This window comes from Heterodontus francisci, chromosome 13 (assembly GCF_036365525.1).
Source record: "Heterodontus francisci isolate sHetFra1 chromosome 13, sHetFra1.hap1, whole genome shotgun sequence".
Lineage (NCBI taxonomy): Eukaryota > Metazoa > Chordata > Chondrichthyes > Heterodontiformes > Heterodontidae > Heterodontus > Heterodontus francisci.
This window is the reverse complement of record NC_090383.1, coordinates 57775703-57799331: the sequence shown is the minus strand read 5'-3', so window position 1 is coordinate 57799331 and position 23629 is coordinate 57775703. Positions and strand designations below refer to the sequence as shown.

Genomic DNA, 23629 nt, shown 5'->3' with positions numbered 1-23629 from the left:
CAGAACTGGACGCAATACTACAGCTGAGGCCGAACTAGTGTCTTTTATATAAGCTCAACATAAAGTCCCTGCTCCTGTACTCTATGCCCCTATTAATAAAGCCCATGATATTGTATGCTTTATTAATCACTCTCTCAACCTGTCCTGCCATCTTAAATGACTTATGCACATATACACCCAGGTCCCAGTGCTCCTGCATCCTCTTTAAAATTGTACCCTTCATTTTATATTGTCTCTGCTTGTTCTTCCTACCAAAATGAACCACTTCACATTTCTCTGCATTGAATTTCATCTGCCACCTATCCACCCATTCCACCAAATTGTCAACATCCTTTTGCAGTTCTACACCATCCTTCTCATTGTTCACAATGCTTCCAAGTTTCGTATCATCCGCGAACTTTGAAATTGTACTCTGTTCACCAGCGTCTAGGTCATTAATATATATCAGGAAAAAACAAGGGTCCCAACACTGACCGCCAGGGAATTCCACTACAAACATTCCTCCAGCCCGAAGAACATCCATTAACCACTACTCTTTGTTTCCTGTCACTCAGCCAATTCCATATCCATGTTGTTACCGTCCCTTTTATTCAATGAGCTATAACTTTGCTCACAAGTCTTTTGTGTGGCACTGTATCAAATGCCTTTTGAAAGTCCATGTACACCACATCAACTGTATTGCCTTCATTAACCCTCTTTGTTACCTCCCCAAAAAACTCCAAGTGAGTCAAACATGATTTTCCCTGAAGAAATCCATGCTGGGTTTCTTTAATTAACCCACATTTGTCCACATGACTATTAATTTTGTCCCGAATTATTCTTTCCAGAAGTTTTCCCACCACTGAAGTTAAACTGACTGGCCTGTAGTTGCTGGGCTTATCTTTACACCCTTTTTTGAACAAGGATGTAATGTTTCCAATTCTCCAATCCTCTTGCACCACCCCCGAGTCCAAGGAAGACTGAAAAATTATGGACAGTGCCTCTGCGATTTCCACCCTCACTACCCTCAGTATCCTTGGATGCATCTCATCTGGTCCTGGTGTTTTATCCACTTTAAGTACTGACAGGCTATCTAATAGGCCCTCCTTATCAATTTTAAACCCTTCTAGTGTCTGAATTCCCTCCTCTTTCACCATTGGCTGGATTGCATCATCTTCCTTGGTAAAGACAGATGCCAAGTATTAATTTAATACCTCAGCTATGCCCTCTGTCTCCATGCATAAATCCCGTTCATGGTCTCTAATCAGTCCAACTCCTTTTACCACACTTTTACTATTTATATATCCATAGAAAACTTTGGGATTCCATTTAATGTTAGCTGCCAGTCTCTCTTCATGCTCTCTCTCAGCTTCTCTTATTTACTTTTTCACTTCCCCTCTGGACCTTCTATATTCAATCGGGTTCTCAGTAGTATTTTCTGCCTGGCGTCGGTCATAAGCACACTTTTTCTTCTTTATGTTAATCTCTAACTTTCGTTTGCCATCCAGAGAGCTCTAGATTTGTTTACCCTACCTTTCCCCTTCGAGGGAACATACCTTGACTGTACCCGAACTATCTCCTCTTTGAAGGTAGCCCATTATTCAGCTACCGTTTTTCCTGCCAACCTTTGACTCCAATTTATTCGCCCCAGCTCCGTTCTTAACCCATTAAAGCTGGCTTTCCCCCAGTTAATTATTCTTAATCTGGATTGTCCTTTGTCCTTTTCCATAGTTTGCCTAAACCTTATGATAAAATGATCACTGTCCCCTAAATGCTCACCTACTGTTACTTTATCCACTTGGCCCACCTCATTCCCAAAAACCAGATGTAACAGTGCCTCCTTTCTCGTTGGACTAGGAACATACTGCTGTAGAAAATTTTCCTGAACACGCGTTAGGAACTCTTGCACTTCATCTGCCCTTTACTGCTATCCCAGTCTATGTTTGGATAATTAAAGTCCCCCATTATAACTACCCTATAATTTTTGTGCCTTTCTGTAATTTCCTTGTAGATTTGTTCCTCCATGTCCTTCCCACTAGTTGCTGGCCTATGAACAACACCAATGTAACTGCGCATTTTTTTGTTCCTTAGCTCTAGCCAAATTGATTCTGTCCTTGACTCCTCTGGGGCATCCTTTTTCTCCAGCACTGCAATGCTCTTCTTAATCAATACTACCACCCCTCCCCCTTTTTCCCCTTTCCTATCTTTCCTGAACACCTTGTTTCCAGGAATATTCAATACCCAGTCTTGCCCTTCTTTGACCCAGGTCTCCGTTATAGCCACAAAATCATATTTTCAATGGTTAATAGATAATAGTTAAGTTTTGCTGAAAATAGAGACATGTTGTCGAAGCTTTTTGTCTTGCACTCATCTGACCAATCCGCAAGAATAACCAATGTAAGGGAAAACAACTTACTGCATGAGAGTGCTGATTGGTTGGCGAGTGAACTCTGATTGATATAAGTGTTGCCATGGAGAATGCCTCATGTATTAATATATGTAGCTTCCAGTACGTGCAAATGCGCCACACTGTGAGCCCTACTGACAATCTTAAATTGTTTGTCAGCGTAATTCTTAACACACTGTGGATTATTTAGCAGATGTTTTCCAATCGTGGAATCACATCTAATGTTGGACACTGTGCTTTGAGTTTTGCAAGCACAGGCTGGTTGGGTGCGGCCGTACCTTGCCCGTTGTGAATAGCAGATGGACATGTTGTTTGATATCGCACAAACTTAGGCCTAAGGCCATCTTTTTCAGCCCTGAAAGGTGCCCAGTCTACCTCAAATTTCCCAAAAATTTGAACAACAGGTAAAGCTAGCTGTTTCACGCTGCTACTATGCAGTAGCAGCACATGTGGTGTTCACCACCAATAGGATGCTACTGTCAAGCCGAAAAGACGTCCTACCTATCACACAAATGAGTAATGTGATATATGAATTTCAATGCCAGTGTGATGCTAGGTATATAGGACGTATGTCCCACAGACTGGCAGATCGTATCAACTAGGAGGAAGATTGGAAAAGAAATAGTGAATGGGGATTTGATAGTTAGGAGAACACACAGGCATTTCTGTGGCCGCAGTTGTGAATTCAGGATGGTATGTTGCCTGCCTGGTGCCAGAGTCAAGGATGTCAGTGAGTGGCTGTAGCCTATTCAGCGGGAACAGTGAACAGTCAGCAATTGTGCACCATATCAGTACCAATGGCATGGGTAGAAAGAGCGATGAGGTCCTGCAGGGAGCTAGGGTAGAAACTAGCAAGCAGGACCTTTAAAGCTGTAAATCTCCAGATTACTCCCAGTGCCATGCCCTAGCGAGCATAGAAATAGGCGGTTAGAGCAGATGAATACGTGGCTGATGAAATGGTGCAAGAGGGAGGGCTTTAGATTCCTGGGGGAGATGGGACCTGTACAGGCCGAACGGGTTGCACCTGAACAGAGCCAGGATCAATGTCTTTGCAGGGCGATTTGCGAGTGCTATTAGGGAGTGTTTAAACTAACTTGGCAGGGGTGTGGGAACCAGGAGATGATATTAGCGAGGAAAAGCAAGGTGCACAGAAAATTGGGAAAGATAGATGGTGCTAGAGTTGGAAATAGTAAGGTATTAGGTGGGGTCAGAGTAAGAAGGAATGTAATAAGGTCTAAATTCGATTTACTGCGCAAGTATGTGAGTATGCAGAATGTGAGCTGCAGGTGCAGATAGCGATGTGGCAATAGTGGAGACCTGGCTCAAAAAAGGGCAGGACTGGGTACTAAATATTCCTGGATACAAGGTATTCAGGAAAGATAGGGAAGGAAAGAAAAGAGGATGGATAGCAGTTTTGATGAAGGAAAATTTTACAATGCTGGAGAGAGAGGACGGTCCTACAGGAGTCAAGAACAGAGTCTATTCGGTTAGAGCTAAGAAACAATAGAGGTACCGTTACATTGCTGAATGTATTCTATAGGCTACCAACTAGTGGGAAGGATATAGAGGAACAAATTTGCAAGGAAATTATAAGTGCAAGAATTATAGACTAGTTATAATGGGGGACTTTACTTATCCTATTGTAGTAGTAATGAAAAGTAGGGATAATAATGTAAAGTAAAGCACAGAGAGGGGCAAGAATTTCTAGTCTGTGTTCAGGAGAATTTTCTAAACTGGTATGTTTCCAATCCAACAAGAAATAAGGCATTACTGGATCTGGTTCTGGGGAATGAGATGGGTCAAGTGAATCAAGTGTCAATAGGGGAACATATAGCAGACAGGGATCATTGCCAGCCTAAACCTGATTATACTATGGAAAAGGACAAGGAGCAATCTAGGGTAAAAATAATTAATTGGGGAGGGCCTACTTCAATGGGAGTGAGAATGGATCTGGCTCAGATAAATTGGAATCAAAGATTGGCAAGCAAAACTGTAACAGAACAATGGGCTGTCTTTAAAGAGGAGGTCGTTTGGGTACAGTCAAGATACATTTCCATGAGAGGGAAAGGTAGGGCAGACAAATCCAGAGCTCCCTGGATGATGAAAGAGAGAGTAAGAAGTAGAAAAAGGGTGCATTTGACAGATGTCAGTTTGATAATACAATTGAGAACCAGGCTAAATGTAGAAGGTTCAGACAGAAAATAAATAATAAAACAAGTAAGAGAAGCAATTAACAAAATTGAGGGTCATCGAATAGGAGGGTCACTGTCCAATTGGTTTAAACATTGACTTAAGGACAGAAAACAGAGTTGTAGTGAATGGTTGTTTTTCAGACTGGAGAATGGTCAATGATGATGTTTCCCAAGGGTCAGTGCTGGGACCACTGCTTTTATTGCTATATATAAATGACTTGTATCTGGGAATGCAGAGTAGAATCTGAAAATTTGCCAATGACACCAAACTGGAGGTGTGGCAAACAGTGAGGATGATGTGAACTGCCTGCAATAGGACATGGGCTTGCAGAATAGGCACAAAGCTGGCAGATGGAATTTAATTGACAAGTGGGAGGTGATGTATTTTGGCAGAAGGAATAGGGAGAGGTAATATATACTTATTGGCACCGTTCTAAAGAGTGTGCAGGAACAGAGGGACCTGGGGGTGCATGTGCATCGATCTTTGAAGGTGGAAGGGAATATTGAGAAAGTAGATAGCAAAGCATATGGGATCTTGGGCTCCATAAATAGAGGCATTGAGTACAAAAGCAGGGAAGTTATGCTGAACCTTTATAAAGCTCTGGTTAGGCCCCAACTGGAGTATTGCAACCAGTTCTGGTTGTAGTATATATAAATGATTTGGAGGAAAATGTAGCTGGTCTGATTAGTAAGTTTGCGGACAACACAAAGGTTGGTGGAGTTGCGGACAGTGATGAGGATTGTCAGAGGATACAGCAGGATATAGATCGGTTGGAGACTTGGGCGGAGAAATGGCAGATGGAGTTTAATCCGGACAAATGTGAGGTAATGCATTTTGGAAGGATATGAAGAAATTGGAGAGGGTGCAGAATGGTTCTGGGGTTGAGAGACTTCGGTTAAGTGGATAGATTGGCGAAGCTGAGGCTATTCTCTTTAGAGAAGAGAAGGTTGATAGGAGTCAAGCAAAACTGTTCCCATTGGTGGAAGGATCGAGAACCAGAGGACACCGATTTAAGGTGATTGGTAAAAAATTATAGGCCGGTGAGCCTTATGTCAGTGGTAGGAAAATTATTAGAGAGGATTCTTTGGGACAGGATTTACTCACATTTGGAAACAAATGGACTTAGTAACAAGAGGCAGCATGGTTTTGTGAAGGGGAAGTCGTGTCTCACTAATTTGATTGAGTTTTTTGAGGAAGTGACGAAGATGATTGATGAAGGAAGGGCAGTGGATGTTATCTATATGGACTTCAGTAAAGCCTTTGACAAGGTCCCTCATGGCAGACTCCTACAAAAGGTGAAGTCACACGGGATCAGAGGGGAGCTGGCAAGATGGATACAGAACTGGCTCGGTCATAGAAGACAGAGGGTAGCAGTGGAAGGGTGCTTTTCTGAATGGAGGGATGTGACTAGTGGTGTTCCGCAGGGATCAGTGCTGGGACCTTTGCTGTTTGTAGTATATATAAATGATTTGGAGGAAAATGTAGCTGGTCTGATTAGTAAGTTTGCGGACAACACAAAGGTTGGTGGAGTTGCGGACAGTGATGAGGATTGTCAGAGGATACAGCAGGATATAGATCGGTTGGAGACTTGGGCGGAGAAACGGCAGATGGAGTTTAATCCGGACAAATGTGAGGTAATGCATTTTGGAAGGTCTAATGCAGGTGGGAAGTATACAGTAAATGGCAGAACCCTTAGGAGTATTGACAGGCAGAGAGATCTGGGTGTACAGGTCCACAGGTTACTGAAAGTGGCAACACAGGTGGATAAGGTAGTCAAGAAGGCATACAGCATGCTTGCCTTCATCGGTCGGGGCATAGAGTATAAAAATTGGCAAGTCATGCTGCCGCTGTACAGAACTTTAGTTAGGCCACACTTAGAATATTGTGTGCAATTCTGGTCGCCACACTACCAGAAGGACGTGGAGGCTTTGGAGAGGGTACAGAAGAGGTTTACCAGGATGTTGCCTGGTCTGGAGGGCATTAGCTATGAGGAGAGGTTGGATAAACTCGGATTGTTTTCACTGGAACGACGGAGGTGGAGGGGCGACATGATAGAGGTTTACAAAGTTATAAGCGGCATGGACAGAGTGGATAGTCAGAAGCTTTTTCCCAGGGTGGAAGAGTCAGTTACTAGGGGACATAGGTTTAAGGTGAGAGGGGCAAAGTTTAGAGGGGATGTGCGAGGCAAGTTCTTTACACAGAGAGTGGTGAGTGCCTGGAACTTGTTGCCGGGGGAGGTGGTGGAATCAGGTACCATAGAGACGTTTAAGAGGCATCTTGACAAATACATAAATAGGATGGGAATGGAGGGATACGGACCCTGGAAGTGCAGAAGGTTTTAGTTTAGGCAGGCATCAAGATCGGCGCAGGCTTGGAGGGCCGAATGACCTGTTCCTGTGCTGTACTGTTCTTTGTTCTTTGTCAACATGAGGAAAAGAGTTTTATGCAGTGAGTGGTTAGGATCTGGGTTGCGCTGCCTGAGTGTGATGGAGGCAGATTCAATGGTGGCTTTCAAAAGACAATTGGACAGTTATCTGAAGAGAGAAAAATTGCAGGGCTGCAGGAAAAAGGCAGGCAAGTTGGGACTGGATGAGTTCTTGCAGAGAGCCAGCATGGACACATTGGGCCGAATGGTCTCCTGTGCTGTAGCCATTCTATGATTCACTGATTGCTGGTGAGCTTTTCTGCATTTAAGTGGGAAGGCCAGTATGCAGTTTTTGTTCCAGTATGGGGCCAGGAGAAATGCTTTTTCCTCCGCAGGGTTAGGTGCATCATGAGTTTCATTATGGTTGTTTAGAAGGGGGGGCAAGGTGGGGGTAGTGATGTTGGGGAGGGGTGTGTTGCTGAATCATGGGTTTGATATTAAGAATCAGCTATTTTTTATTTTCTTTACATGGGAGTAATTTTTTTGTGTCAGTCTGGTGCGATGATCATGTTTGGGAGAGAGGTCTTGCTTGCCATGAATTCTTTACTGCAAGTCCAATTGCCAGTTCTGTTGCTATATGAGATCATAGTACCATTTTTTGCAGGCCATGTGGGTACTTAAATTAACTTTTTCCAAGTCCTCAATTTCACATTTTTAAAAGGACCTGTGTTCAAATTTTGCACCCCTACCCCCCCTTGGTGTGATTCCAAAGGTAGCTTACTTATTTTTTTTACGTTGCCTGGCTTGCGCGTTGCATTGTCATGTACCTTTATGCTCATAGTGCCACCTACAGGTGCAATACCATTGGGATATTCCAACTTGCACCATTCTTAGGAGATAATAAATAACTTGTTGATCTCCTGTAGCATTGCACAAAGGGGTATCAAAGCCAAGAATATCTTTCAGCTGAACCAAAGTTAGAAGTGGGATGTAATTGGGGGCTGAATTAAGTTTATGTGCCCTGGCCCAATTTCTTTGTCGACATTTATAATGGAAACTGCCTATGTAAACTTGTCATGTTTTATGTACACCTTGGTAGTGGATACAGGATGTAAGCCTGTCTTAGGCCCAACCATCTTCAGCTGCTTCATCAATGACCTTCCTTCAATCATAAGGTCAGAAGTGGGGATGTTCACTGATGATTGCACAATGTTCACCATTCGCAACCCCTCAGATACTGAAGCAGTCCGTGTAGAAATGCAGCAAGACTTGGACAATATCCAGGCTTGGGCTGATAAGTGGCAAGTAACATTCGTGCTACACAAGTGCCAGGCAATGACCATCTCCAACAAGAGAGAATCTAACCATCTCCCCTTGACATTCAATGGCATTACCATCGCTGAATCCCCCACTATCAACATCCTAGGGGCTACCATTGACCAGAAACTGAGCTGGAGTAGCCATATAAATACCATGGCTCCAAGAGCAGGTCAGAGGCTAGGAATCCTGCAGCGAGTAACTCACCTCCTGACTCCCCAAAGCCTGTCCACTATCTACAAGGCAGAAGTCAGGAGTGTGATGGAATACTCTCCACTTGCTTGGATGGGTGCAGCTCCAACAACACTTAAGAAGCTTGGCACCATCCAGGACAAAGCAGCTCGCTTGATTGGCAGCCCAGCCACAAACATTCACTCCCTCCACAGTGGCAGCAGTGTGTACCATCTACAAGATGCACTGCAGCAACACACCAAGGCTGCTTCGACAGCACCTTCGAAACCCGCAACCTCTACCAATTAGAAGGACAAGAGCAGCAAATGCATGGGAACACCACCACCTGCAAGTTCCCCTCCAAGTCACAAACCATCTTGACTTGGCACTATATCGCTGTTCCTTCACTGTCGCTGGGTCAAAATCCTGGAACTCGCTTCCTAACAGCACTGTGGGTGTACCTACCCCACATGGATGCAGCAGTTCAAGAAGGCAGCTCACCACCACCTTCTCGAGGGCAATTAGGGATGGGCAATAAATGCTGGCCTGGCCAGCGACGCCCACTTCCCATGAATGAATTTTTAAAAATGCAATTAATGCAGAGAAGTATCAAGAGCTACACTTTGCTAGTAAGAATGAATAGAGGTAATATCAACTAAATGGTACAGCTTTAAACGGGATGCAGGAACAGAGATGTGCACAAATCTTCAAAGCTGGCAGGGCAACTTTAGAAAGCTATTGTTTTAAAAAATGGGATCCATGGCTTAATAGTACAGGAATAGAGTACAAAAGCAAGGGAGTTACGCTAAACTTTTATAAATCACTGGTTAGGCCTCAACTGTGTCCAATGCCGGGTACCACATTTTAGGAACACTGTCGAGGAAATTTTAATAACGACACAAACTTGCTGTAGTATAATGCCTTTCATAATTTCAGGATGTCCCAAAGCACTTCACAACCAATAAAGTACTTTTTGAAGTGTGGTCACTGTTGTAATGTAGGAAAAGCAGCAGCCAATTTGCACACAGCAAGCTTCCACAAACAGTGTGATAATGGCCAGATGATCTGTTTCAGCGATGTTGATTGAAGGATTAATATTGGCCAGGACACCAGTTATCCTCCCCCACCCCTGCTGTTCTCCAAAGAATATTGCCATGTGATCTTTTGCATCCACCGAAGAGAACAGATGGGACCTCAGTTTAACATCTCATCTGGAAGACAGCATCTCCAACAGCGCAGCACTCTTTCAGTACTGCACAGTAACGTCAGCGTGGTTATTTGTGCTTATGACTCTGGAGTGTGGCTTGAACCCATGACCTTCTAGCTCAGGTGGGGAGTGTTACTCACTGAGGCAAGGATGGCATTTATTAGCATGGTACCAAGGTTGCAGACTTCAGTCATGTGTAGAAACTAGAGAAACTGTGACTGTTCTCGGAGTAAATAAGGTTAAGGGGAAATTTGATAGAGGTGCTCAAAATCATGCTCTGAGGATCACCTTCAAATCCTCACTAGATACAGGCAAGGTGCCAGAGGATTGGAGGTCTGCGAATGTTATCCCATTGTTTAAAAAAGGTGCGAGGGATAGTTCAAATAATTATAGGCCAGTCAGTCTGGCCTCGGTGGTGTGTAAATTATTAGAATCAATTTTGAGAGACAGGTTAAACTGCAACTGAGAAAGGCACGGATTAATCAGGGAAATTCAGCATGGATTTGTTAAGGGAAGGTCATGTCTTACTAACTTGATTGAAGTTTTTGAAGTAACAAGGAGGATTGATAAGGGTAGTGCAGTGCATGTTGTCTACGTGGATTTTAGTAAGGCATTTGACAAAGTCCCACATGGCAGACTGGTCAGAAAAGTAAAAGCCAGGGAAATGTGGCAGGTTGGATCCAAAATTGGCTCAGTGATAGGAAACAGAGGGTAGTGCTCGATGGATGTTTTTGCAACTGGAAAACAGTTTCCAGTGACGTTCCACAGGGCTCAGTGTTGGGTCCTTTGCTGTTTGTGGTATATATTAATGATTTGTATTTAAATGTGTGAGGCATGATTGGGAAATTTGCAGATGACACAAAAATTGGCCGTGTGGTTGATAGTGAAGAGGATAGCCGTGGACTCCAGAATGATATCAATGTTTTGGTATTTGGGCGGAAAAGTGGCAAATGGAATTCAATCCGGAGAAATGTGAGGTAATGCATTTGGGGAGGGCAAACAAAGCAAGGGAATAGGCACATGGAATGTTTTCCTTTATTGGCTGAGGTATAGAATACAAAAGCAAGGATGTAATGCTGGAACAAAAACAAGAAATGCTGGATTCACTCAGCAGGTCTGGCAGCATCTGTGGAAAGAGAAGCAGAGTTAACGTTTCGGGTCAGTGACCCTTCTTCGGAACTGACAAATATTAGAAAAGTCACAGATTATAAACAAGTGAGGTGGGGGTTGGGCAGGAGATAACAAAGGAGAAGGTGCAGATTGGACCAGGCCACATAGCTGACCAAAAGGTCACGGAGCAAAGGCAAACAATATGTTAATGGTGTGTTGAAAGACAAAGCATTAGTACAGATTAGGTGTGAATATACTGAATATTGAACATCAGCAAGTGCAAACCTGAAGAAAAACAACCTGAAAAAAACAGTGGGTAAGCAAACTGAACAAACTAAGATGAAATGAAATAAATGCAAAAAAAGATTGTAAAAAATGTAAAAAGGAATGCAAAAAAAAACAAAAAAAAGGAAGAAAAAATAACTAAAAATGACTAAAAATGAAAGTAAAGTGGGGGGCTGTCATGCTCTGAAATTATTGAACTCAATGTTCAGTCCGGCAGGCTGTAGTGTGCCTAATCGGTAGATGAGATGCTGTTCCTCGAGCTTGCGTTGATGTTCACTGGAACACTGCAGCAATCCCAGGACAGAGATGTGAGCATGAGAGCAGGGGGGAGTGTTGAAATGGGAAGCAACCGGAAGCTCAGGGTCCTGCTTGCGGACTGAGCGGAGATGTTCCGCAAAGCGGTCACCCAGTCTGCACTTGGTCTCCCCAATGTAGAGGAGACCACACTGTGAGCAGCGAATACAGTATACTACATTGAAAGAAGTACAAGTAAATCGCTGCTTCACCTGAAAGGAGTGTTTGGGGCCTGGGATAGTGAGGAGAGAGGAGGTAAATGGGCAGGTATTACACCTCCTGCGATTGCAAGGGAAGGTGCCCTGGGACGGGGACGAGGTGGTGGGGGTAATGGAGGAGTGGACCAGGGTGTCGCGGAGGGAACGATCCCTTCGGAATGCTGACAGGGGAAGGGAGGGGAAGATGCGACTGGTAGTGGCATCACGCTGGAGGTGGCGAAAATGGCGGAGGATGATCCTTTGGATATGGAGGCTGGTGGGATGAAAAGTGAGGACAAGGGGAACCCTGTCACGGTTCTGGGAGGGAGGGGAAGGGGTGAGGGTAGAGGTGCGGGGAATGGGTCGGACACGGTTGAGGGCCCTGTCAACCACAGTGGGGGGAAATCCTCGGTTGAGGAAAAAGGAGGTCATATCAGAAGCACCGTCATGGAAGGTAGCATCATCAGAGCAGATGCGTCGGAGACGGAGAAACTGGGAGAATGGAATGGAGTCCTTACAGGAGGTAGGGTGTGAAGAAGTGTAGTCGAGGTAGCTGTGGGAGTCAGTGGGCTTATAATGGATATTGGTAGACAACCTATCCCCAGAGATGGAGACAGAGAAGTCGAGGAAGGGAAGGGAAGTGTCAGAGATGGACCATGTAAAGGTGAGAGAAGGGTGGAAATTGGAAGCAAAGTTGATAAAGTTTTCTAGTTCGGGGCGGGAGCAGGAAACGGCACCGATACAGTCATCAATGTACCGGAAAAAGAGTTGGGGGAGGGGGCCTGAGTAGGACTGGAACAAAGAATGCTCGACATATCCCACAAAAAGACAGGCATAACTAGGACCCATGCGGGTACCCATAGCGACACCTTTTACTTGAAGGAAGTTAGTGGAGTTGAAGGAGAAGTTGTTCAATGTGAGAACAAGTTCAGCCAGGCGGAGGAGGGTGTTGGTGGATGGGGACTGGTTGGGCCTCTGTTCCAGGAAGAAGCGGAGTGCCCTCAAACCATCCTGGTGGGGGATGGAGGTGTAGAGCGATTGGACGTCCATAGTGAAGAGGAGGCGGTTGGGACCAGGAAACTGGAAATTGTCAAAATGACGTAGGGCGTCAAAAGAGTCACCGATGTAGGTGGGAAGAGACTGGACCAGCGGAGAAAAGATAGAGTCTAGATAGGAAGAAATAAGTTCAGTTGGGCAGGAGCAGGCTGACACAATGGGTCTGCCGGGACAGTCCCGTTTGTGGATTTTGGGAAGGAGGTAGAAGCGGGCTGTCCGGGGTTGCGGGACTATGAGGTTGGAAGCTGTAGAGGGAAGATCTGCAGAGGAGATGAGGTCAGTGACAGTCCTTTGGACGGTGTCTTGATGTTCGGTGGTGGGGTCATGGTCCAGAGGGAGGTAGGAAGAAGTGTCTGTGAGTTGGCGTTGAGCTTCTGCAAGGTAGAGGTCGGTACGCCATACAACAACAGCACCACCCTTGTCTGCAGGTTTGATGACCATGTCGGGGTTAGACCTGAGAGAACGGAGTGCCTCAAGTTCAGAGGGGGACAGGTTAGAGTGAGTGAGGGGGGCAGAGAAATTGAGACGACCAATGTCTCGCCGACAGTTTTCAATGAAGAGATCAAGAGCGGGTAAGAGGCCAGGGTGAGGGGTCCAGGTAGAGGGAGAATGCTGGAGGCGGGTGAATGGGTCTGCTGGTCGGGGGGAGGACACCTGGTCGAAGAAGTGAGCCCGGAGGCGGAGGCGACGGAAGAAGAGCTCAACGTCATGCCGAGCGCGAAATTCATTGAGGTGGGGGCGTAAGGGGATAAAACTGAGACCTTTGCTGAGTACAGAACGCTCAGCATCAGAGAGGGGGAGGTCAGAGGGTATAGTGAATACACGGCAAGGGGTCAGATCAGAAGGGGTGGGGTCAGAGGGAAGTGAAGCGGAAGGAGGATCTGGAGGGGCATTAGTCCCCATCAGCTGCTGGAGCTTGCGTTCCTTAACACCTGAAAGGAAGAAAAAAAGTTTTTTGTTAATGCGTCGGATGAGACGTAAGATGAGATGAAACTGCGGAGTAGAACAGATTTGAGATAAGGTGAGACGGTGCTGCTGGAGAGAGAGGTCCAGTGTGTGCATATGGCGGCGCATAGCACTGAGTGTAGATCTCAGGATGCGGCGAGAGTAGCAGTCCGAGGAACGTTGTATTTCTCAGAGATACCTGTGATCCTGGGCGGTTTCAAAGCATGATGGGTGAAACTGCAGTTGGAATCCACGTGGAATCAGTCGGAGCCGGAGACAGGCACTGAGGAAGGAGATGTGGCTGTGAAAACGAGTTTTGGTAGATACCTTATCAAACACCAGGAGGGAAATAGAAAGCAATGAAGGTGAACAAGGTAAAAGAGACAAACGAAAATCCCGTCGGAGAGAAGAGCAGAACTTCTTCAAGGTAGGCATTCCTGGAAGAGATGTAATGCTGGAACTGTATAAAGCGCTAGGTAGGCCACAGTTAGAGTATTGTGTACAGTTCTGGTCACCACATTACAGGAAGGACATAATTGCTCCGGAGAGAGTACAGAGGAGATTTACAAGAATGTTGCCAGAGCTTGAAAGTTGCAGCAATGAGGAAAAATTGGATAGACTTGGGGTTGTTTTCCCTGGAACTGAGGAGGTTGAGGGGTGACTTAATTGAGATGTACAAAATTATGAGGGGTCTAGATAGAGTGGACAGGTTTCCCCTGTTTCCCCTAGCGGAGAGGTCAATTACCAGGGGGCACAGATTTAAGATGATTGGTCGAAGGATTAGAGGGGACATGAGGAAAAACTTTTTCACCCAGAGGGTGGTGGGTGTCTGGAATTCACTGCCCGGATCAGTGGTGGAGGCAGAAACCCTCAACTCTTTTAAAAGGTACCTGCACACGCACCTGAAGTGCTGTTACCGGCAAAGCTACGGACCAGGTGCTGCAAGGTGGGATTAGATTGGGCGGCTAGTTTTTTCAGCCGGTGCAGACACGATGGGCTGAATGCCCTCCTTCTGTACCGCAGCTTTTTCTAAGATATATGGAACAGATAGGGAGAAACTGCTTCCAGTGGTAGAAGGGTCAGTAACCAGAGGACACAGATGTAAGGTGATCTCCAAAACAACCAGAAGCAAGGTAAGATTATTTTTTTTTACATAGCATGTTATGATCTGGAATGCATTGTCTGAAAGAGTAGAGAAAGCAGATTCAATAGTAACTTTCAAAAGAGAATTGCATAAATACCTGAAGGGGAAAATTTGCAGGGCTACCTAGAAAGGGCATTTGACTAACTGGAAAGCTCTTTCAAAGGGCTGGCACAGGCATGATGGGCCAAGTGATAGCCTTATGCTGTACGATACTGTGATAACAGTATGGCGTAGGAATTTATGATAATCATTGGGCTGGGGGAGTTGACAGGAAGTGCACACAGATGCTAGGTGTTTTAATATATTCAAAATGGATGTCACATTGAATTACTGGCAGGAAATCGGACAGAATAGTTTTCTATAAAGAAAGCACTGGAGCATGGTGTGTTTTAGTAACATTGCAACAGAAATGACGGCATTTCCGAAAGTACTTAATTGGCTGTGAAGTGCTTTGGAATGTCATAAGACAGTGTAAAGTGCTGTAAAAATACTTGTTTCTTTTTGTGTTAAGTATTGGCTGGTGAGTGGGGGTGATAGTGAGTGAACTGTTTATTTAAATTTTAATATTTGGAAATAATGCATTAGATATAGAGTGTAAGGAATTATGGAATAGATTAAATAAATGTGAAAGATTGTAAAAATTAACTTAAAGCAAAGGTAATTTTTTAAATAATAACTGGAAGAAAATAATTTAGAAAATAAGTTTTAGTATTTAACCGTATTATAGATGAAAATCATCCCTTAGAGCCAGATTGACTTGGTTAAAGTTAAAATTTCAAAAGAATAAACCTTTTTAGATAGAGGCCAGAGGGTCTAAAATTAAAATTTAGATGTAATACACAACAGCATGGAATATTAACCCCACCTGTTGGGCAGAATGGCCTGTTTCTGTGTTATAAATACAATGACCCAGATTTTGCAGTCAGCGGCAAAGTCATGGCACTCACTGCTGACCTCAAAGGAAGCAGCCCACAAAGATTTTGCAATCTCTCGTGTGGATTTCACCAGTCCCGATGTTAATTTGAATCTGCACCAGATCAACGGGATCTCCAAACATCCAGCGACAGTGATGTTATCAAACAGGGTAGGCTGCCAATCACATTGAAACATTCGCTCAAACAGCACACCAGAAAATTTAAAGCACCGATCCTTCACTTTTTATCATTTTACAGAGAGCAAAATAAAGATTGGGGCATGCACATGACATTAAGGTAGAAGCTGAAGTATCGTTAACTTAAAAAAAAATTATTGAAAGTATGTGACATTTTTATCATAATGGAGAAAATTGACATTCCACAAATTTAAAATTAGTTTTTCAGAGTGAGAGGTTGTTCAGTAGTTAGGACTGAGTATGTTGTTTTTAACCCAGTTGCACCTCATTCAACAAGGTTTAACTTTCTTGAGGGTTTTTAGAGTGAGGCTCCAAGTGTAAGATTGGAATTTCCCATTGATTGCAGTTGGTGTGTGCCTGAACAGCACACCCTCTGGAGAAACAAAGAATCACTGACAGCAACTTCTGGATTTCTACATTATTTTGCACATGTGCAGGCTCCAGAAGTTGCTGTCTGTTTGAGGAGTTAATGACAGCAAACGCTGGCAAATTTTTTGTCATTGCTACCTCAAAATCTAGGCTTGAATAATCATGAAATAAAAACAGCAAGTGCTGGAAATATTCAGATCTGCCAGCATCTTTGGAGAGCGAAGCAGAGTTAATGTTTCAGGTCTGTGACCTTTCATCAAACCTGAAACATTAACTTTGCTTCTCTCTCCACATATGCTGCCAGACCTGCTGAGTATTTTCAGCACTTTTTTTATTTCAGATTTCCAGCATCCGCAGTATTTTGCTTTTATTTTACTGTGTTTACTAAATCGTGATCCTGATGGAATGTCTGGAATGGCGGTGGACCTGAAAGAATTTTTCTTTTTTAAAATGTCAAATACAAACCTAAAGAGGCGGTCGTGGGAAATGGAGTTGGGCAATCAGACAGCTCAAAAAGTTAAAAGTGCAGAGAAATATTTTCCCTTTAGACACTTCATTTAAAAAGAGGCCTTGGGGGAAAGGGAGCAGAACAACCCAAAGACAGCTTAATAAAATTAAGAGAATACTCCTTTTTAAAGAGTTATTAATGTGTTTTTTTATTTGTTTCATGGGATGTGGGCTTCGCTGGCCAGACCGCATTTGTTGCCCATACCTGATTTTCTTGAGAAGGTGGTGGTGAACCACTGCAGTTCATATATATATGCGCTTGACTTAACTGCAAACAGTAAATCAAGTTGACAACATAACTAGCACAGCCAGCTTGGAAATTTCCTCTAGGTAAATATTCATTATTTGTGACAAGTTTACATTGGTAAAACCCATTATAAATGTGGACTTAGGAATTTATAATAACATAATTGATGTAAAAGCATAACAGGAAGTCATGTACAGTCAGGAAGTGTGCTCAAGCATAGGATTTTCACGAAATAGAGACAAAATAAATTTAGATAAGTAAAGAGATGTTTACAAAATTAATAAATGTATGCTTTGAAAGCATTTTTCTATTTTCATTAGGAACATTTAAGTTTGGAGGTGTTGCTTGTATTTTGATTTTGAGTCAGATGTACTATCCCTGCTTTATCCTCCTCAGTAGTAGATCATGCAGTCCCCGTTGCCTCTGCTCTGTTGCTCATAGAATCAGAGAATTGTACAGCACCGAAGCAGGCTATTCGGCCCATCAACTCTGTACTGGCTCTTTCTTAGAGCAAGTCAGTTAGTCCCACTCCCACGCTCTTTCCCCATATTTCTCTCTCAGTTATTTATCCAATTCCCTTTTTGAAGACTACTACTGAATCTGTATCCACCACCTTGTCAGGCAGTACATTCTCAAAACTAAACAGTTATTCTGTAAAACAGTTTTTCCTCATGTTGCCTCCGGTTCCTTTGCCAGTCACCTTAAACCTGTGCCCTAAGGTTATCAACCCTTCTGCATAGAAATGGTTCATCTTTATTTACTCTATCTAAACCCTCTATGATGAAACAACCCCAGCTTCTCCAGTCTATCTACATATCTAACCCTCATTTCTGGAACCATTTTAGTAAATCTCTTCTGTACCCCCTCCAACACCTTTAGGTCCTTACTACAGTGTGATGCCCAGAATTGGACACAATCTTGGTGCATCTGCCCATGCATGGTTCCACTTTAACCTTTTCTGAAGGCAGCCAGTGTATCTGTAGCAATAGCTTCTCTTTCTTCCTCAGCATTGTATAAATTATTTGATTTCTCGCCACCCTCCCTGTGACCCTGGTAGTATTGTGTGAGCTAAACTTTCTGCACTTCGTTGAAACCATTTTCCCCAGTAAAAAGGTCAGATTAAAATAAAAAAATGTTTTGTAGTAAATTAGTTTCGTCGGATACATTTTCTTGGATAAAATATTTGGTTAGTAGTTAAAATAGTTTGTTTCTCATTATAAAAGTTCCACTTGGAATTTTGTTACAGTAATGCAAACACACATCTTTTTGGTGAGAAGGACCTTGATTTTGAAATCTTAGCTGAACCCAATTCATGGAAAGGACAGAAAGTCGGAGATGTCACAACTGTAAGTATTTGTACTTTTTAATAGTGGTTTAAAATGGTATTTTTAAAATAGTTATATTCTACCAAGAACATGGCAGATGGAAGATAATGTGAATACCTGTGACGTAATCCACTTTGGTAGAAAAACAGAAAGACAGAATATTTCTTAAATGATAGGTTGTGAAGTGTTGATGTCCAAAGGGACCTGGGTGTCCTTGTTCATGAGTCACTCAAACTAACATGCAGGTACAGCAAGCAGTTAGGAAGGCAAATGGCCTTCATCACAAGGGGTTCTGAGTACAGGAGTAAAGAAGTCTTTCTACAACTGTATAAAGCATTGGTGGGACTGCACCTGGGGGGAGTATTGTGTACAGTTTTGGTCTCCTCATCTAAGGAAGGATATAATTGCCATACAGGGAGTGCAACAGAGGTTCACCAGACTAATCCCTGGGATGGCAGGATTGTCTTATGAAGAGGGATTGAGGAAACTGGGCCTGTATTCTCTGGAGTTTTGAAAAATGAGAGGTGATCTCATTGAAATTTACAAAATTCTTACAGGGTGGATGTAGATAGGATGTTTCCCCTGGCTGGTGAGTCTAGAACCAGGGAACATAGTCTCAGAATAAGGAGTAGACCATTTAAGACTGAGATGAGGAGGAATTTCTTCACTCAGAGGGTGGTGAATCTTTGGAATTTTCTACCCCTGAGGGCTGTGGAAGCTCAATCATTGAGCATATTCAAGACAGACTTTGATGGATATCTGGTTACTAATGACATCAAGGGACATGGGGATAGCATGGGAAAGTGGCATTGAGGTAGATGATCAGCCATGAATTAATTGAATGGTGAGCAGGCTCGACAGACTGAATGGCCTACTCCTGCTCCTATGTACCTGCTGAATGTTTTATAATGGAAAATATCTGTACTCGTACTTGTGTGCTTCAGGCACCTTTTTTGTTAGTGTTTTCTGCTTCAAAATAAAACTTGTATTTGTAACGAATCTTATCATGTTCTCAGACTTTCCCAAAGCACTTTACAATTAATTGATTGCAGTTGCAACAAACAGCAAATTAATGACTACATAATATGTTTTAGTGATGTTGGTTGAGGACAGACTGTTGGCCAGGGTATTTGTACTAATTGGACTGTCTGGCCAACATTCCTCCAGAACTTGTTGGGATCACTAATGAGAGACATTCTCTCAAAGAAACATTTTGTATAGGAATTGTCTTTAATATGACAGCGTAAATGGGAGCAGTAGATTGTGATTTATAGGAAGTACTTTTTGGATATCTGTTAACAATGGATCAATAAAAAATGTTAATTGTTCATCTTTAGTGCTTTGTTGCTCCTGGCAATTCTTCCTTCTCCTAGATGGGAACTGTTCCCTACTTAATATCCCATTTAGTGACCAGCTGTGAATTAGTGAAGCTTTTTCAGTAAGAACCATTCAATTTTGTTGGGAGTGCACTTCAAACTCATGATCCCCTCGGTTGTGAATACGGCAGTCTGAATTATGGAACTACCAGGTTGCCTTGTTCTAGTATGTGAGTTACAATTTTAATTTAATAAAGTTCACCAAAGGAAAAATGAGTTTTATACTGTATAACTTATTTTTGATACTTTAGAATTAATTTTTTTCCTATTTCTGAAAAAGGCTTTGGACCTTAATTCATTCTTGGTTGTCTCAGCAATAAAACTTCTGTGATTTTAATTGTTTATATGTAAATCAGAAGGTAGTAATGGGCAGTGGCATAATTCATCACTTTGGAAACTTTTCAGGATATTAAATGTGAGTAGCACTCTATACAAAAGGCCTTAATTACAGCTGTTAATTTGTGTCAAAATGACTGTTCTGACTAACCTCTTTAAACATTCAGCAGCAAACGAAACTGGTTATCACTTTACTATATTGCATGCTTAAATGTTTTCATCCCTAATTTAATTTTTGTTGGGCGGCGCAGTGGTTAGCACCGCAGCCTCACAGCTCCAGCGACCCGGGTTCAGTTCTGGGTACTGCCTGTGTGGAGTTTGCAAGTTCTCCCTGTGTCTGCGTGGGTTTCCTCCGGGTGCTCCGGTTTCCTCCCACATGCCATAGACTTGCAGGTTGATCGGTAAATTGGCCATTATAAAATTGCCCCTAGTATAGGTAGGTGGTAGGGAAATATAGGGACAGGTGGGGATGTGGTAGGAATATTGAATTAGTGTAGGATTAGTATAAATGGGTGGTTGATGGTTGGCACAGACTCGGTGGGCCGAAGGGCCTGTTTCAGTGCTGTATCTCTAAAAAAAAAATAAACATTAAAGAGCATTTTTAACAAAGCTTTTGAATGAGTTGATTACAAAGCCAGTAAAATTAGCAATAATGCAGATAAATTCTTACTTGCTGATTGTATGCTTGTTTTGGGTGCCTTGCTGTACTATTTCCTTGTTTCACACTCTTTCTCTGACTACTTTTTACAGTTTTCACTTTTGAAAAACTGGAGTTTGCAACTGGTATGTTAAATAGTTAATATTTAGTATTGTAAAATTGTACTGTATGTTACGATTTAAATGCTGAAATAATATATGAATATCTGGTAAACGCAATATGTTGGGTTGTCTGCAAGAGTATATATTGTCATGAATTGTGAATTACTCAAAAGATTTGTGATTTAAATCCTGCTCCTTCATACAGGAAATTTAAACTCAAGGTTATGTTTAATTTCCTACATTAGATGTGAGCATTTTAAGTGAGGTAAATCAAAAAACTAACAACAACATGCAGTTATATAGCACCTCTAATGTAGTAAAAGGTCCCAAGGGGCTTCACAGAAGTGTAATCAGAGAAAAATTAATACTGAGCTGAAAAAGGAGCCTTTAGGATAATTGATGAAAAGTTTGGTCAAATAGGTAGCTTCTGAGGAATGTCTTAAAGGAATAAAGAGACTTAGCGAGGGAATTCATTAGGTTCGTGTCTATACAGCTGAAGAGCTACCAATGGAAGGATGAAGGAAATTGGGGCTGGCTAAGAGCCATGTGTTGGAGGAAGGCATGTTCTTGGAGGGTCTTGGGGCTTAAGGAGGTTACATAGCTAAGGAGGAGAGAGCTTGTGGAGAGATTTGAATGCAAATGAGAAGATGCAGATGTTAAAATCAAGGCGTTACTGGACTAGTTGCCATTGTAGGTCAGTGAGAACAGGAATGATTGTGAAAGGGGCTTGGTGCGAATTATGATATGGACAGCAGAGAATTTGGATAAACTTAAGCTTATGGTGGGTGCAATGGTTAATTGATTGTAGATGTCAGAAAATCTATAATAAATGACGCCATGAAGTTTATTCCATCAGGTTGTCAGTACATTTGATTTAAAAAATTAGCCTCATGAGAGCCATTTTCTATGTTGTTTTTCTCCGCTTTACGTCCAAGACCACCATCTCCACTACAATATGATGTGCTGTACACCGGGGTCCCAAACTTTACTTATTGCATATCCACTTCCAGATCTACCAGCTTCCCACTTACCCCTTCTAGCAAGCCAGTTTAATATTTTAAACCCTTCTAGCGTGCCAGTTGAATATTTTAAACCCTTTAATTCCCAAGCTTTGTACAAAATGTACAAATGATAATACACACATTCAACTTAAACAATGTGTTAATACTATTCGCCATTAATTTGATGGATGAGGCTACTTGTTCGAGCATAGGCATAGAATGTTTGGAGTGATAGGTGCTACTAATTGTAACTTGTTTTTTACACATTTGCTCCACACTTCCCCTAACCACCTCTGAATGTCCACCAGTGTCTGCTCCTTTAAAAGTCTCCTCAAAACCCATCTTTTTGGACAGGTTTTGGTCGTCCACTACTAATCTCTCCATCCATGACTTGCATTCCGTTCCCTGCCAACTTCCATATTGTAAGTCCCTTGGAACCTTTTTCTTTACGTTAAAGGCGTTATGTGAATGCAAGCTTTTGTTTGAATTTGCAATGCAGGTTGTTGTGTTGTATCTCCACCCACATCAATTAACTTTTTTCATCCAGACAATACCCCTTTAAATGTTGATACCATTTTGCATATTAATGTAAAATGTATATACCATATCATTTAGCACTCCATTAACAAATTTGTAGATTTTCTGGTTCTGGAATATTGAGAGTTAGATTTTTTAATAAAAATTCTGAAAACTGAATTTTTTGCCTAAATCAGTGATGTTTTCAGTAGCATCTCCCACTTTGCATCATATATTACTGGGAACGGTTCAGACTGTCTGAATCCTGGCTCCTTTGTGCCAATCAGTAGCGGGATAAAATCTGCTGTAGAGACCTCCAACCCGCTCAAAGAGCAGGCTGATGGATTGCTGATGACCAAAAGGCGCAGAGACCTATCCCTGTGGGCCATACATGCCAGCCCATCCCTGGGCCATGCTGCTTGCCCTTGCATTTTGGAAAAATCCAACGGGCAGAGCAAACCTCCACCAGGAATCATCCTAACTTTTTATTTCTTTACGCACACACGAACTCTCACTCACGGTCGCTGAAGAAATAATGAATGTTTTACAAATGAAAAAAAAAATTGGCTTGTTTGCTTTAGGTGTTAAATTTGCCATTAGACAAGTTCTCCCATGTACCCCCACAAGAGATGACTTGCGTACCACAGTTTGGGAAACCCTGCTATATACCATCTACCGTCTTTGCCAAGTCTGTCTAGTCAAGCTGCTGTCACTCATTGGTTTCTGCTTCAATTTTCTCACTGTTGGGAATATCTTATCACTGACTGCATTCCTTTATCCCACCAAGTTGAGATTGCAATCAAATGTGTGGTGAATGACCATCATTCCACATTGGAGGAAGAGAGATAGTGAAAATCACAGTCACCATGATCTAATAGTTTCTAACCCAACCTCACCGCATGTGAGGGCTTGTTCTGGGAGGAACCTTTAGTTGATTTGCAGGAATTTTTTTCCCAACTCCCAGCAGAAAACAATCTTTTGCCATAAATTGGAGGTTTGTGTCTGTATTATATTTTGTATTATATTTACATTATATTTTCTACAATCTGGATTTAGCTATGTAACAGTTTTTTCAAATTTGTTATATTTTTGTGAAATGTTGGTTGAAGTATTTGTCATCTGCACTGTTTTGGAACCTGGTGCTTGAAATCGCATCAGGGCCTGTTTTGGTTAGCCCAGCCCCAGTTGATTCCTCTTTCACTAGTGGCCAATCCCATATTCTAGCTTTAAAGTCTGCAAAATAATACATTCTACTGCTTGAAATTATATGTTTTATTTATAGAGACTGAGTCTCATTTAAAAGAATGAGGAAAGCCTTACTATCTATAACAAAAATACTCAGGTTTTGTCTGTCCAGACTATTGTAATTAGTCAGTTTAAGAAGCGTTTCTGTTGGTGCATTTATTTGGTGG

The 23629-nt window shown here is 42.5% G+C and overlaps 1 protein-coding gene across 5 annotated transcripts in view; it reads left to right on the top strand.

Moving 5' to 3' along the window:
• sanbr (SANT and BTB domain regulator of CSR) overlaps nt 1-23629 on the top strand; it is a 168989-nt gene that overhangs the window by 78075 nt on the left and 67285 nt on the right. For 4 of the 5 annotated variants that reach the window (XM_068045808.1, XM_068045805.1, XM_068045807.1 and 1 more), the window contains 2 exons: nt 18151-18250; nt 20692-20724. In XM_068045808.1, coding sequence (XP_067901909.1) covers nt 18151-18250; nt 20692-20724 — 133 coding nt within the window. The remainder of the gene's footprint in view (nt 1-18150; nt 18251-20691; nt 20725-23629) is intronic. The other variant, XM_068045806.1, reaches the window with a different exon arrangement.